The 14,389-nt window shown below is 44.7% G+C and overlaps 2 protein-coding genes across 2 annotated transcripts in view; both read right to left on the bottom strand.

Moving 5' to 3' along the window:
* Positions 1 to 2,571: 2,571 nt before the first annotated feature.
* Positions 2,572 to 14,389, bottom strand: part of LOC310835720 (olfactory receptor 2V1-like) — a gene marked incomplete at its 3' end in the record, with an annotated part of 99,394 nt that continues 87,576 nt past the window's right edge. Inside the window, exon 3 of the mRNA XM_083720658.1 lies at positions 2,572 to 3,160. Within this exon, the coding sequence (XP_083576784.1) occupies positions 2,572 to 3,160 (589 nt within the window). The remainder of the gene's footprint in view (positions 3,161 to 14,389) is intronic.
* Positions 7,414 to 8,897, bottom strand: LOC310837907 (olfactory receptor 2D3-like; the record flags this gene model as incomplete). Its single annotated transcript, XM_083725134.1, has 1 exon — positions 7,414 to 8,897. One exon carries the CDS (start codon positions 8,895 to 8,897, stop codon positions 7,959 to 7,961), a length of 939 nt encoding a protein of 312 aa, XP_083581260.1. The 3' UTR covers positions 7,414 to 7,958.

The following is a 14,389-nucleotide window of genomic DNA, read 5'->3' as shown; positions in this document are numbered from 1 at the left end:
GACCTCCAAAAATTTGAATTTGTTTAAAGATAACTACGAGAAATGTTGGTCAGAAATCAAAAGAGATTTGGAAACATGGTCAAGATTGAAACTTTCCTTGTTAGGCCGAATAGCTGCCGTAAAGATGAATGTATTGCCGAAAATGTTATTCTTGTTTCAGGCCCTACAGATCGTGGACAAGGTGGAATGTTTTGGAAAGTGGCAGAAGGATATTTCCAAGTTTGTTTGGCAGGGCAAAAAGCCCCGAATAAAGTTTAAAATATTAACTGATGCGAAAGAAAGAGGGGGATTTGCCCTGCCAGACTTGAGGTTATATTATGAATCTGCAGCCTTCTGCTGGTTGAAAGATTGGATCTTATTGGAGAACACTGATGTCCTAGATCTGGAAGGGTTTGACAATGCTTTTGGGTGGCATGCATATTTGTGGTATGACAAGGTTAAAGTGCACAAATTGTTTAAAAACCATATTGTCAGAAGAGCAATTTTGATGGTCTGGACAAAATATAAAGACTTATTGGAGAGTAAGACTCTGAGGTGGCTCTCACCGGTGGAGGCCAAGGCACGTAAGAGACTTAACATGGAGGCCCATTGGCCTAAATATTGGGAAATAATTGAAAAAATTGGAGACAATTGGAGGTTGCTGAGCTTGGAAAAACTGAAAAACAAGGTGCGAGATTGGTTGCACTATGCTCAAATTCAGGAGGTCTTTAAAATAGATAAAAAGGTTGGATTCCAGGTGGAAAAATCGAAACTAGAGACAGAACTGTTAGAGCCAAAAAATAAACTACTTTCGAGAATGTATAACTTGCTGCTTAAGTGGAACACACAGGATGAGACAGTCAAATCTGCCATGATAAAATGGGCGCAGGATGTGGGGCACAACATCATGTTTGTAGACTGGGAAAGGTTATGGAACACCGGTTTGAAATTCACGGCATGTACTGCCTTGAAGGAAAATGTTATGAAAATGGTATACCGGTGGTACATGACCCCAGTCAAGCTAGCTAAGATATACCACCTGTCTGACAATAAATGTTGGAAATGCAGAGAGGCAGAAGGGACATTCTTTCATCTCTGGTGGACTTGCCCGAAAGTGAAGGCCTTTTGGGAGATGATTCATAATGAACTAAAAAAGGTACTTAGATTTACCTTACCTAAGAAACCGGAGGCCTTTCTTTTGGGCATCGTGGACCAGAGAGTACTTAAGAAAGATAGAATTTTTTTTATGTATGCTACCACAGCAGCTAGGATCTTGATTGCAAGGCATTGGAAGACACAAGACCTACCCACGCTGGAGGAATGGCAATCGCAGTTGATGGACTACATGGAACTGGCCGAAATGACTGGCAGAATCCGAGACTTGGGAGAAGAAACAATCGAGGAGGACTGGAAAAAGTTTAAGGACTATTTGAAAAAACACTATAAGCTGTATGAATGTTAAAAAAATGCACCTTTTAGGAAATTCTAGCTTCAGCAAATGTAAGTTAATGAAATGGAAATTAAGACACAAGAATTTAGAGGTAAAATAATGAAACAACTTTATTGTGTTTAATATAAAACGTACAAGAATTGAGTTACAGTATATTTGAAATTAGGTAACATGATAAAATGGAAGATAAGCTTCGAAATAAGTTAACAAATTGCTGATGCTTTATATTACAGAGAATGCAGGGTTTGGAGGATGCGGGGAAGTCCTTTAGATTTGATGGAAAAAAGAATATGGAAATTTGTTATTCTTCTATTCTATTTTCTTATATCTATCCTTTATTCTTTTTTTCTGTATTTCATAAACTCAATAAAAAATATTATAAAAAAAAAAATAAAGCCAAGGCAGAGGCTTGTAAATACTGCAGGGTGCCCCCTGACCTCGGCTGACCAGCACTCTGAGCTTTACAACCATATTGACTTAAATGGAGTTGTGTTTCCTCTGGGCAATGATTACCTTATATGGTAAGGGGAGTGTCAAACCTTGACCAGGCATGTAACGTGAGATTTTGCCAAATGGCCATGCGGCTGGGAGGACAAAAGAAGAATAAAAGTTACCGGGGAAGGGAGAGGTTCGAAGGAGCTGCCCTCCATTATTATGAAAATACTCGCTGCCTCATTGTGTCTTTTTTCTATGCTATGCTAAGCACCAATTTAATGACGGCTGGCTTCCGTCAGTGCACACCGATTCCTCTTGCTCTCCAGGCTTCGCTTCGCTGGAGAGGCGCTGCACAGTTTTCCCTCTCTGCGCAGAGCCCCTTCAGCGAAGTGGGAGGAGAAAAGGAAGGGGCTCCGTTTCTCCTGCCGCTTCGCTGAAGGGGCGCTGCGCAGAGAGGGGGAGAATTTTTTCCCCTGTTCTTCCCCTGTAAAACAAGGTGCGTCCTATGGTCGGGTGCGTCCTATAGAGTGAAAAATACAGTAGTTTTGCTCTTAATTAAAGGGGGTGGTAGATGGGAATCCTTATCAGAAGGGCAGCATAGGGTGTCTGAAGGGTTGCCTCTGTCCACATGCAACTTTGGTCTCTCCTTACCAACCCCCCTGCCCCATACAGATTACACCCATAGATTGCCTCTGCGGTGGCCAGCCTCAGAATTTACTCAATGGTATATTCAGAGTACATTTTTCAATCCGTTTCCTCAGTGCAGCCAGCACATCTCGGTTCCTCAGGCTGTATATCAAGGGATTCAGCATTGGGGTCATAATGTCACAAAACACAGAGATAACCTTATCCTGTTGTGCCGTTCTGTAGGACCTGGGTCTCATATACTTAAAACTGGCTGCTCCGTAGAAGATGCCAACCACACAGAGGTGGGACAGGCAGGTGCCAAAAGCCTTGCGCATCCCTTCCAATGAGTGCATTTGTAGGACGGTCATGAGAATGGCCATGTAAGAAGCCAGGATGATGGAAAGGGGACCGAGAAGCAATATTATGCCGGTAAGGTATATCCCATGTTCATAAGTGGATGTATCAGAACAGGACAATTTCAGCAGAGCTTGGACTGTGCAGAAGAACTGATCTATCCTATTTGATTCACAGAAGGGCTGTTGGAACACAGAAATGGTGTGTATCAAGGCATGAAGAGAAGCACCGACCCAGACGCCGGCCGACATGGCCAAGCAGATCCTCTTGCTCATGAGAATGGGATACTGCAGAGGCTTGCAGATTGCCACATACCTGTCATATGACATGACACTCAGTAGGAGGCATTCTGCTCCTGCCATGGTCAGTGTGAAAAACATCTGTGTCGCACACCCAGCCAACTCAATTGTGTTCTCCTTCCCTGAGTAATCCACAGTCATCCTGGGGACAATAGTAGAGATTAGACAGATGTCCATGACGGACAACTGGCTGAGGAAGAAGTACATGGGGGTCTGAAGATCAGGACCAGTTTGGATCACAAATAGGAAGAGGCAGTTTCCAGACAAGGCAATGAGGTAGGCAAGTTGGATGGCAGCAAAGAAAACAGTGTGCATCACGGTGTGGTTGAGAAGACCGAGAAGAATGAACTCAGTCCAGGACGTCCCATTCATCCTTCGTGTCAGAGGGGCACCTGAAAAGATGGAGGCATGAGAACTGGAGCAGAGCAAGGGCGAGATGAGAAGTGATGAAAGAAGCAGTCCAGGGGAAGGAGACAGATAGGAGCAAAGGAACACCTTAGCTGCCAGAACTTCATTTTAAAACATTCTCTACAGTAGCTCCATCTTATGTATTCAGTGGTCAGTGAGATTACATATGTCATGCTGAAATGAGGATGGTTGGGGGAAAAGCTCAGGCTTGTATGCTTTAATTAGAGCTGCCACATGTCTGTTTCCCCCTGGAAATGTCCGGGATACCAATGTTGAAATTACAATCTAGGGGGATTGTCAGCAAAATGTCTGGGTTTTTGCAAAAAGCTCAACAACTTTTTGTCTCTGGGTTTTTCCTTCTTTGCATATGTCAACCCTAGAACTTGAATGCAAACGTTTAGTGGCTTTCAGAAATCCATAGGGGTGCAGCTGGGTCATCCCAGACCTGGGACTTTATTGTCCCACAGTCTTTGGGTGCTTCAGTTGTGACGCACACAGTTCTATTTGTGAAGCACAGTTATTAGGGATCTAAAAATCAATTTAGAAATATTCCCCTCCTCTCCTCTCGAATCCCCTGCTTTCTATCTCTCTCTGCTTTCCTGATAGGCAAGCTGGAGCAAGAGGAACAAACAACAGTCTGCCAAGTCTTATTAAAATAACAGAACCTTTGGACATTTTAAACCCAAGTAAACCAGAGCACCATCATGCTGAGGAATAAAATGCTCTTTGCTTTTGCTGCCCTGACACTAAACACATTCCCTTGGGAATAGAGTGTTGGGGAGACATTAATTTTGCATTAAAAGACTAATCTGTCAAATCCACACTTTCCAAAACAAGGTGAGAACTAAAACGGAGCCCTCCTTTGCAAGCCACACCTACCTGAATTTTCCAGCCAACCAGTGTTAACAAACATGTATAGAAAAGTGCACATAAACAAAACAGATAACTGAAAATGGGAAAGGAAAATGAGCAGCTGGCCAACACCCAGTCCCCCTAGACTATAACATCTTTCAAAAAAGAGAGAGCAGAAAGGACTTGGTGGGGGCCGTCGTCAGATCTGTTCATAGCCTCAGCACACCCAACAATTCTGGGGGCTGATAGTGGTCATTTGCTGGGGAGAACTGGGCTGAGTCATGGCATCTTGAACTTCAACCCCCAACCCCAGCCCTGGCTGCCCCACTGGAAATCCAAATGCCCTGCCCCCATCTTCTTCTTACCTGCAATCTACACCCCACAAAAGGTTGCTATGCTTTCCTCTAATGTTTCACTGTCCATCTGCATTCCTCAGTGAAATGCTTCTTATAGCCCAAGGAATCCTTACCAGTGGGATATGGTGCTGGAACAATCTATTTTATTTTGCAACTATGGCTGTTCCTTTGCATCATTCAGGCAAATTAAAATGGTCTCCCTGGGAGAGAAAAGCCTTTCTGGGTTTACACGCCACCTAAATCCCACAGCTTTAATTAAAGTTTGGGCTGGAGAAGCTGCAGCAATTGCCTATGGGATGTGGAGGGACCCAGAGACATTGAGCGAAACAGAGGCATAATAACTTTATCGAATGGAGCAGAGAATAGCCACATTCAGTATACCAGTATTTTCCAAACTGTCACACTCGAAACTGAATTCTGCATATCAGGTGCAAAGGCACAGAAATGCAACCAATTGGAGCTTAAAAGAGGCTGTGCAGTTATTGATTTGAAAAGGAACCATATATTGATTTGAACCAATGGAACAATTAAAGACCACCTCTTATGTCAGAGATGGGGAAACATGTAGCCCTCTGAAACCTGTGGTGGAAAGCCATGGCCAGGGGCAGTGTGTCCCATTTTGCTGCCTGAGGAGAAACAGGAAGATGCCGCCATGCCACGCCACAGTGTTTCTTACGTGGGTTCTCTAGTAGCACCCATGAAGCAGACAGCAGGTTCCCATTCATAGCTCCACGGCAGAGCGTCTGTTTGGCATGCACAAAATCCCCAGTCCCTGGCATCTCAAGGGACAACTGGGAATGTCCCTTACATTAAACCCTACGAAGCCAACCGTGAGCTGGTTTCCCTTTTACAATCAGCCTTATCTTTAGCAGCTCGTAAATCAATGAGGCCTACTTGCTCTCCTCCAGCCTAATTAGTTGGCTCGCACATCAAAAACTCTGCTGCGGCACAGAAAAGTCTTGCTTTTCTCCACATACCTCTCGCAGTCTTCCGCAGTCTTACTCTCCTGTAAGTGCCTTGAATCTGGGCCCATAACCTGTTGTTGGGATACTGCCAGGGAGACGAAGCCATCAGGCAGGCCTCCAGGTCGTCTCCGGACAATCTCCCGGTCTCCCGTTGGAACAGTATCAGTCAATTAGCAACATGAGCCTCAGGCACATTTCAAGACTCGTGCACACCCTTTCAGCAGAGTTTCCACAATGGAAGATTCAGCCAGGAGAGTGTATTTACAGCTTTATTCAGCATAGATCAGAACAAAGGAAAAACATGACTGCTTGCATCCGTGTTCAGGAAAACAGCCAGAACAAAAGCTATATACAAAACGAAAACTCCCAGTGAGCAGGAAGTAAACAGGCATGTGACACACAACAATCATGCCTGACCATTTAAGGTGGAACGGAACTATATCCTAACACTCCCAGTGTCATCTCTACTGAGTTGGGTGGACTCAATCTAAGGCAGTTTCCCATGCTTCTAGATGTAGCTGGGTGCCATCACCTACCAGTGTCAACCATTTGCTCTGATGTCTGGGGCAGGTGGTAGAAGGAGTTGAACATCTGAAGAGCCATAGGCGCTGCCCACAGCTCCTGTAGATAACAGCGCATCCATCATAGAGTCAGAGACGCAACTACAATACTATTTTATTGTCATTATCCAGTCGAATGTCACCATGATTCATCTTCTGTGGTCTGAGCATGGAAGCGTTCTTCTGTGCTCTGACACAGTTTCCAGCTTCCCTCTCTTGGTCATCCTGGACCTTGCTGTAGAGTCACCAACTCTCCCCTCTTCTTTCTATCTTGTCTGCTTTCAAATAGCACAATGGTGTTTTGAGACCCCACTTTAACTGTCCTGAATTCTGCTGCTTTATTGTCCCTCAGATCAGAAATGTGAGTGTTAACCATGGCATCTCCAGTCTTTCCCTTTTCACTATTAACAACAAGAGAGAACAAGCCTGCTGGATAGGCTTTACCTCCATGTATTTGTCTTTCAAAGCCCTCCAAATTGGTGAACACCACAGCCTCTGGTGGGAGTGACTTCCATAGTTTTAACTCTGCACCGTATGGAGAAGCACATTTTCTTATCTGTCCCGAATCTTCCAATGTCCAGTTTCATTGGATGTGCATGAATTCTAGTGAGAGGGAGAAATATTTCTCTCCCCACAGTGTTTGAAGTGGCAAAAGAGTGCTTTAGATGTACTGTGTGAATATGACCTCTAATCCAACCATAGAGAAGTCAATAGGCTGCATTACACACACACACACACACACACACACACACACACACACACACACACCTCTCTTTATACAAGAGGGATTGCCAAAGACATATTCCAGCCAGGCAAAAGAAGGGTGTGGAGCTGGATCAGTGAGGGGCAAGACCTGGGAAGATTCCTGAGGGCTGGACACGGAGACCTGAGCTTCCCCACCCCTGTAGCACCCTCAGAGATTCTATCTGGGTGGGTGTCAGAAGCAGACCAGTAATAACTCACAGGGCATCAGTGAAGTTAACGCTCTTTATTCAAAGAAACAAAACAGCTCAGGCCTAGAGAGCACAGCAATTATTCCCAGTAGATCTTGCCCCAGTGAGGCAGTTGCGAGGACTGAAGGTCCCCATCTTTGCTCAGCTGCCTAAGTCTCCTCTTCCCCCAGGACTTCTCAAGTAATTAGAGACTCTGGCACCTTATCTGCCTCTGCTTCGCTCTCTTCATACCTCAGTGGGTTCTGAGAGACCAAGGAGGAGGGGAACAGGTCACAGCAGGCATAGGAGACCCGTGGCTTCTTCATCTGTTTGCCTCATCTCTGCCTTTTGCCCCCCTCCTCTCCAGCCTCTGCTTCTGCCTCTGAGTCTGGGCTGCTCTCTGCCACAGACGCTTCCTGCTCACTAAACCTTGTTGCCCCTTCAGCTTCCAACACCTCCTCCCGGTCTGCTCCCTCTTCTCCCTCTGGCCACTCATCGTAGTCCCACCACCAATTCCCTGGCTTTCAGCTTTCTTCTCTAGGAGGTTTCTACTGCCCTTTGACATCCAGCCAGTCCCTGGCAGATGCCTGATGTATCTTAGCAAGATGCAGAAACCTTCTTGCCTCACCACCACTCTTGAACAGTGTATGAGTCATGCAGTGACAATAGGATGGGCTACTATGGTTTTTCCTTGTTTTCGTTTTTACTTTGCTTCTGCCTGTGAACATTAGGCACTACAGCTTACTGTTTGAAAACCAGTTTGACCAGGGCTCCTTTGACATCATTGTTCCTTAGGCTATAGATAAATGGATTCAAAAGAGCAGTCACCACATTGTAAAACAGAGAGAACTTCTTGTCCCTCTCTGGCTCATAGCTGGATGCTGGGCGCATGTATATGAACATGGCAGCCCCGTAGAAAAGCGTCACCACAGTGATGTGCGAGGTGCAGGTGGAAAAGGCTTTGAACTTTCCTTCAGCTGAACGGATGCTCAAGATGGCTGCTAAGACAAAAGCATATGATACCATTATGAAAGAAAGTGGGATCATGAGGACAATCACCCCCACCACAAAGTCCACCAGCTCATTGACCCGGGTGTCTGCACAGGCCAATTCCAAGATGGCTGGCACCTCACAGAAAAAGTGGTTGATCTCATTAGGGCCACAATAAGGCAGCTGCATGGTGAAGCCAGTATGCATCATGGCAAAGAAGAAGCCACAGGCCCACGACCCGGCAGCCATCTTGAGGCAGAGAGGCCTGCTCATGATGAGGGTGTAGCGCAGCGGGTGGCAGATGGCGGCATACCTATCGTAAGCCATCACAGCGTAGAGGACACACTCAGTTATCCCCAGGGACAGGAAGACGTACATCTGGGTAGCGCAGCCAGCAAAGGAGATGGTTTTCCTCTGGGAGAGGAGGTGTATCAGCATCTGGGGTCCTATAGTGGTACTATAGCCGATGTCCAAGAAGGAGAGGTTGGCCAAGAAGAAGTACATGGGTGTGTGGAGACGGGAGTCTGTCCTGATCAGGATGATAATAAGGCTGTTCCCTAGCAGGGTCATCAGGTACATGGTCAGGAAGATCGCAAACAGCAGCTTCTGCATTTGGGGCTGGCTTGAGAACCCGAGAAGAATGAATTCAGTCACAGAACTTTGATTTGCCCCTGTAAGTTCCTTTGCCATCCTTAGCCTAAGACAAATGACAGGGAAGTTTAAAAACTGGCAATTTCACATTAAAATGCATGCCTGACAAAATCCCTTCCCCACATCCCTATGTGAAGGTGACGGGAACTGGACCTTCCCCACTCCCCTCGTATAAAAGTCTCATAGTTCATCACCCAAACTCCCTTCCCAATAGCATCTATAGCAGAAATGCACTGGGCATGGGGGGCGGCATGGGGGCAGGTAACGTTGAGGACAGGGAGGGGCAGCACCTACCTGGCCTCCCATTGCCGCCTGGTCTCCACAGCTTACTGGCAGACAGAGGGGAAGGGTCAAGGAGAGGTGGTGCAAATGCACTAGCAAGAAGGGCTGGGTTGGCTCTGCCAGTGAGTTTGCACTACACTGACCACGTCGCTGTCTTGTCTCTCCCAGTAAAAGCTGTGGTGATGCCAGTGGCAGGAGGTCTGGAAAGCACTGCCACCCTTTACCATGGTCAGGTTCTCCTTCCCTCACTCCTGTGCCCCTCTTTAAGGTCAAAACCAGATATAGAAAAGGTGATCATATTATTTGTCCAGCTAGTCCAATATACATAGTCTATTGCTCCAAACAGAAGCTCTAGAGTCAAGAGGTAAAATTTCAGGGAAGCATATTTTGGCTACAGGTCAGGAGGGACTTTCTTGCAGTAAAAACTGATTGACAATAGAAGAGACAACCTCATTCACTACGGTCATTTCAATAGACTCTGGATAAGGACGTTGCATTTGTACTGCGGATTGCAGACTTCATGATCTCCCAGGTCCCTTATGACTCTATGACTGTGTGCACTCTGCTGCAGCTGCAACCCCCGCCTGCCCCCCAACTTCATGCATGAATAGGCAGACACATTATTAAGCCACTGCCACCCCTAGTTTGACCCTAGTCTGAAAACTGAAAATGGTCTGCTGGGGTAAGAAGCCCCTCAGAAAATGGGTTTTGTTTTCAGGAACCAGATGGTCACAATATTTAGGGACAGTGAGAATTTCCTTTACCAGGGTGATGATTCTGTTTCTTTGCTCCATCAGACTTCTCCTTCATCCATATGGGCTTCTCTTTAACAAGCCTTTAGTAGTCTGGTGTCCTTCAGAGGGACTGGACTACAACTCTCGACAGCCCTGATCATTGGCTGAGATTAGAAGTCCATCACATTTGGAGAGTCTCAGCATGGGGAAGGCTGCTTTACGGGGTCTTCAGGTCTCTCCCATCCTGATGATTCCCACCACTGTCCTGTTGCAGCCAGTCAAAGATTTTACCGCTCAGCCAAAGGTCATTTCATTCCCTCTGGCAGCAGAAGCACACATAAAGCAGGAAAACTTGTTTTTCAAGAGCCAACTGTATACATAGCCACCAAAGCAAGGAAAAGCTAACTTCCTCATTGTCTTAGGTCTCAGATTCTCAGCTAACGGATCTTTCCTATACTCACACACTCATTTAGAACAGCAAGAACACCAATGACCCTTTTAAATATTTTGGAATTTTTTGGATGAAAATCTGGAAGGTTCCATTTCTTGGTGTCCATTATGTCTATGCAGATAGAATGACAGTTTTGACTATTGAAGCATTTGCTTACCCTTCATCCTTTATGGCCACAACTGGAAATAGATTCTTCTTCATGCATGAACCACTCTCTCCCAAAATTGTGCCCATACATTATTAACCTGAAAACCTGTTCAACTAGTTCTATCTCTGAAGCAGCTGTCAAGCTTCATTCTGACAGTAGAATTTGCACTTGAACCAACTGCATTTGCCATTGTTCCTCCTAGATCTACACAGAATATATATTTTGGCAATTAGGTGTCCATGTGCTACAAGGATCAGAGCTGGTCTCTGATAAAGTATGATGGATAAGTCAACAAGCCAAGGAGAAGCAAATTCAATCAAAGAAGGAAAGCAGATCATTCTGGAGAGTAACTGTTCTGCTGCTCATTCAGTGACGGATGAGAAATTAGGAGGAAACAAACAATGGTCTTATATTCTTCCAGGATGACTGTCAGTCCCAGAAGAATCCAGTTCTTGAAGAAATTCACTGAGGACTCAATAGCTTGTTATTTCTGGAGCACATAAGTTGCATTGACTGGTTTCCTTCGTGTTATCTGGAAAATCTTTGAGTCTCAAACATCTCTTTTCCTGCTTCCAGCAGCAAGCAATAAAACAGTAAAAACACATTTTTAAAAATATATATATTGAAAACAATTCCCATACAGATGCAAATGGGGACCAAATATCCTGACTTAAAAGGCTTGTTGAAAGAGGACGGTATTCAGGACTTCCGGAGGCGGCGCAAAACAGCAATGGCGGTCCTCTTTACTCAGTGAAGAGGGGCTCCGCGAAAAAGGGTCGTCCGCTACGGCAAAGCGGAGACCCATTAAGAAAAACCGCAGGCAGAGTGAGCCTGCGGCCGTGGGACTCGGCGGGCGCCCAAAGCCCCCCCGGAAACGAAGAAGGAGCTCCGTAAGGGGCTCCGGAACGCGAAAGGGGGAACGGCGCTGTGAGTTCATCGCTCTTTTCGTGGACGCAAAGCCGCGCTGCTGCTGCTGATGAGCGTCGACCTTTCTTCTTGAAAACATCAAAATTGGCTGCTACATACCCGTGAGTAAGGGGAGTTAAACATCGGAAAAACTTGGGAATTTGGTTGAAATTCGGCTGAAAACGGGAGGCGAGTAACAGGAAGTCCGTCTCCCGATCCTGCTAACCAGATTAAAGCAACTGCTCAGAAGAGCGCTGAAGCACTTAAAAGAGACTGTAAAAGTAAAACGAGGGTGTATTTGACAGACTTTGTAGTGAAAAGACAAGCAGGAAATCTTTGCAAAATTTGTGGATCTTACTTTTGGGACCTTCTTCCTAATTTTGAGCTATGTGGAGTTAAAAGGGACAACCCAGCTATCGGGCTGTCAGTGTGCAAAAGAGAACTGTCAAACTGCTGATACTGTTATTGGAGCTTAAACTGATACATAGACTGAGACACTAACGTTTAAACACTGTTGCTGGGACCTCTCTTGACACCTTGTGGCCTTTCTCCAAGAAAAAGAAAGCCTGGGGAAACTTCCTTTTGTGCTCTGGAACTACTAAAGACTTAACATAGGGAATATAAGAACTTCAATGGCGGACAAGAGCTCTCTCCTTCCTTGAAACTTTGAAATACCCCCACCTAGAGGATTGTGGAGACATAGAGGCCTGGGAACTGTATTTTATTGTGACTCTCTGTGGTTAAATTGTTTACACTCTGGACTTGTCTAACTTATGAAACAAAAGAAAATTTGACCTTGAACAGAGGCAGGTGTGGAATGAGTGGCACAGGGAGAACAAGAGCAGCTAAAGCTAAAGAAAAAGAAAAGAAACCAGGGCAACTTGTTCAAACAACTCTATCTCATCAACGAAGATCATCCGTCCCAACTGTGCTGACAGCACAGGAGGTGGAAATTGAAGAGCCTGTTGCAGAGCCTGCTGCAGAAGATATGGCAACTGGAGGATCTGAAATAGTCCTGAAACAAATTTTGGAACAACTGGCAATTTTAAATCAAAAAGTGGACAATCAATCATCAAAAATTGACCAAGCTACATCCTCTATTAGTAAATTATCCGAGCAAGTTTCTCATCATACTCAGGCAATTGAAAAATTGCAAGGGGCAACGACTGAAAATTATAAACTTGCTGTGGAAGCTAGTCAAAAAGCAGAACAGGCGAACAAAAAGGTTGATGAGATTAGGGGGGAAGTAAGGCCTCTGAATAGACAGGTAGGGGAACAACAAGCCTACCTGTCATTGGTTGAATTGAAAAGTAAGGAAAATAATCTCAGATTAAGGGCTATCCCAGAACTGGAGGAAGGAAATCTACAGGGATTTTTAACACTTTTGTTCTCCAAATTCTGGGGGATTGAGGAAGATAAGGACTTTAAAATTGTGACTGCCTTTAGACTGGGAAAACTGATAAAGAAGGACAAGTCCAGAGACTGTTTGGTTATTCTGAGATCGAGAGAGGAAAGAGACAAGATACTAGGCCTACATTTCAAAAAATCTTTGGAGATAGAAGGTAAAAAGGCTGAAATTTACAGAGATATACCTAAACACCTTTTGGATCTTAGGACCACTTATACAGATTTGACCAAACTGTTGAGATACAACACAATCCCTTATAGGTGGGAGTTTCCGCAAGGACTATCATTTACCTACAAAGGAAGGAAAGTAAGAATTAAAACACCGGAGGACCAACAGAAGTTCCTACACGACCACGAGGAGGACCTCCAGAAAGGAGCTGCAGCTTCTTGGCCTCCACCACCACCGGGACCATCTCCAAAGCCTACACCGTCTGGATCTGGACCAGCATTACCACCTCCGGGATCGGAGGGAAACCTAGACACCCCACTGTAGACCCACCAATTAGACCAGGATGTCGCTGCAGCTTCTTAGTTGGAATATAAATGGCGGAAACTCTCCGGAAAAAAGAAGAAAAGTATTTCATATTTTGAAAAAAGAACAATTGGACATTATTTGCCTGCAAGAAACGCATGTGACAAGGCTTCACAGAAAAGTGCTAATTAATAAAAGACTAGGCCAAGAATTTATCTCTTCGGACAAAGTGAAGAAAAGAGGAGTGGTGATATACGCAAAGGAGAGCCTGTCACCGAAATTCTTATTCAAAGATGAACACGGCAGAATTTTGGCGATTGAAATTCAGACACAAGGAGAAAAATTTCTTATATTAGGAATATACGCCCCAAATGAAGGAAAATCGGAATTTTTCAGGAAGCTGCATGAGACTATGCTGGATTACCTAGATTACAACAACATCATCATGATGGGTGACATGAATGGGGTTGTGTCTGTAAATATGGATAAGTCGCAAAGTGCTAACATAACGAAAGATGGCAGACTACCTAAAACTTTTTTTGAAATGACTGACAATGTGGACTTAATTGACATATGGAGGGTTAAGAACCCCCTAGGAAAAGAAGGGACTTTCTTTTCTGAAGCTCATCTGACATGGACACGAATCGACCAAATATGGATAACTAGAGGACTGGCACCCAAGACTAGAAAGGTGGAAATCTGCCCAAAAACCTGCTCCGACCATAATGCTTTGAAAATGGAATTGAGACTAAATACAACCGGATCCTTCAGATGGAAAATGAATGACACCTTATTAAGGGACGAGAAGATTGTTAAGAAGGCCCAAAAAACTTTAAAGGATTATTTTGAGATAAATTTAAATACTACTGTGGAAAAAAGAATAATCTGGGACGCAAGTAAAGCAGTTATGAGAGGGTTTCTAATACAACAAAACACGATCAAGAAAAAGCTCTGGAGTGAAAAGAAGGAGAAGATATTGGAAAAAATAAGAGATGGAGGAAAAAAACTAAGATCTAGGCCCAAGTCGAAGGAAGTGCTGAGAGAAGTGAAATTTTTCCAGGCACAATATTTGAAACTGATAAATCAAGAGGTGGAATGGAGAATTAAACAAATGAAACAAAGATCTTTTGA

Source organism: Podarcis gaigeae (assembly GCF_964106915.1).
Source record: "Podarcis gaigeae genome assembly, chromosome: 2".
Classification (NCBI taxonomy): Eukaryota; Metazoa; Chordata; class Lepidosauria; order Squamata; family Lacertidae; genus Podarcis; species Podarcis gaigeae.
This window is presented reverse-complemented; position numbering and strand designations above follow the sequence as displayed.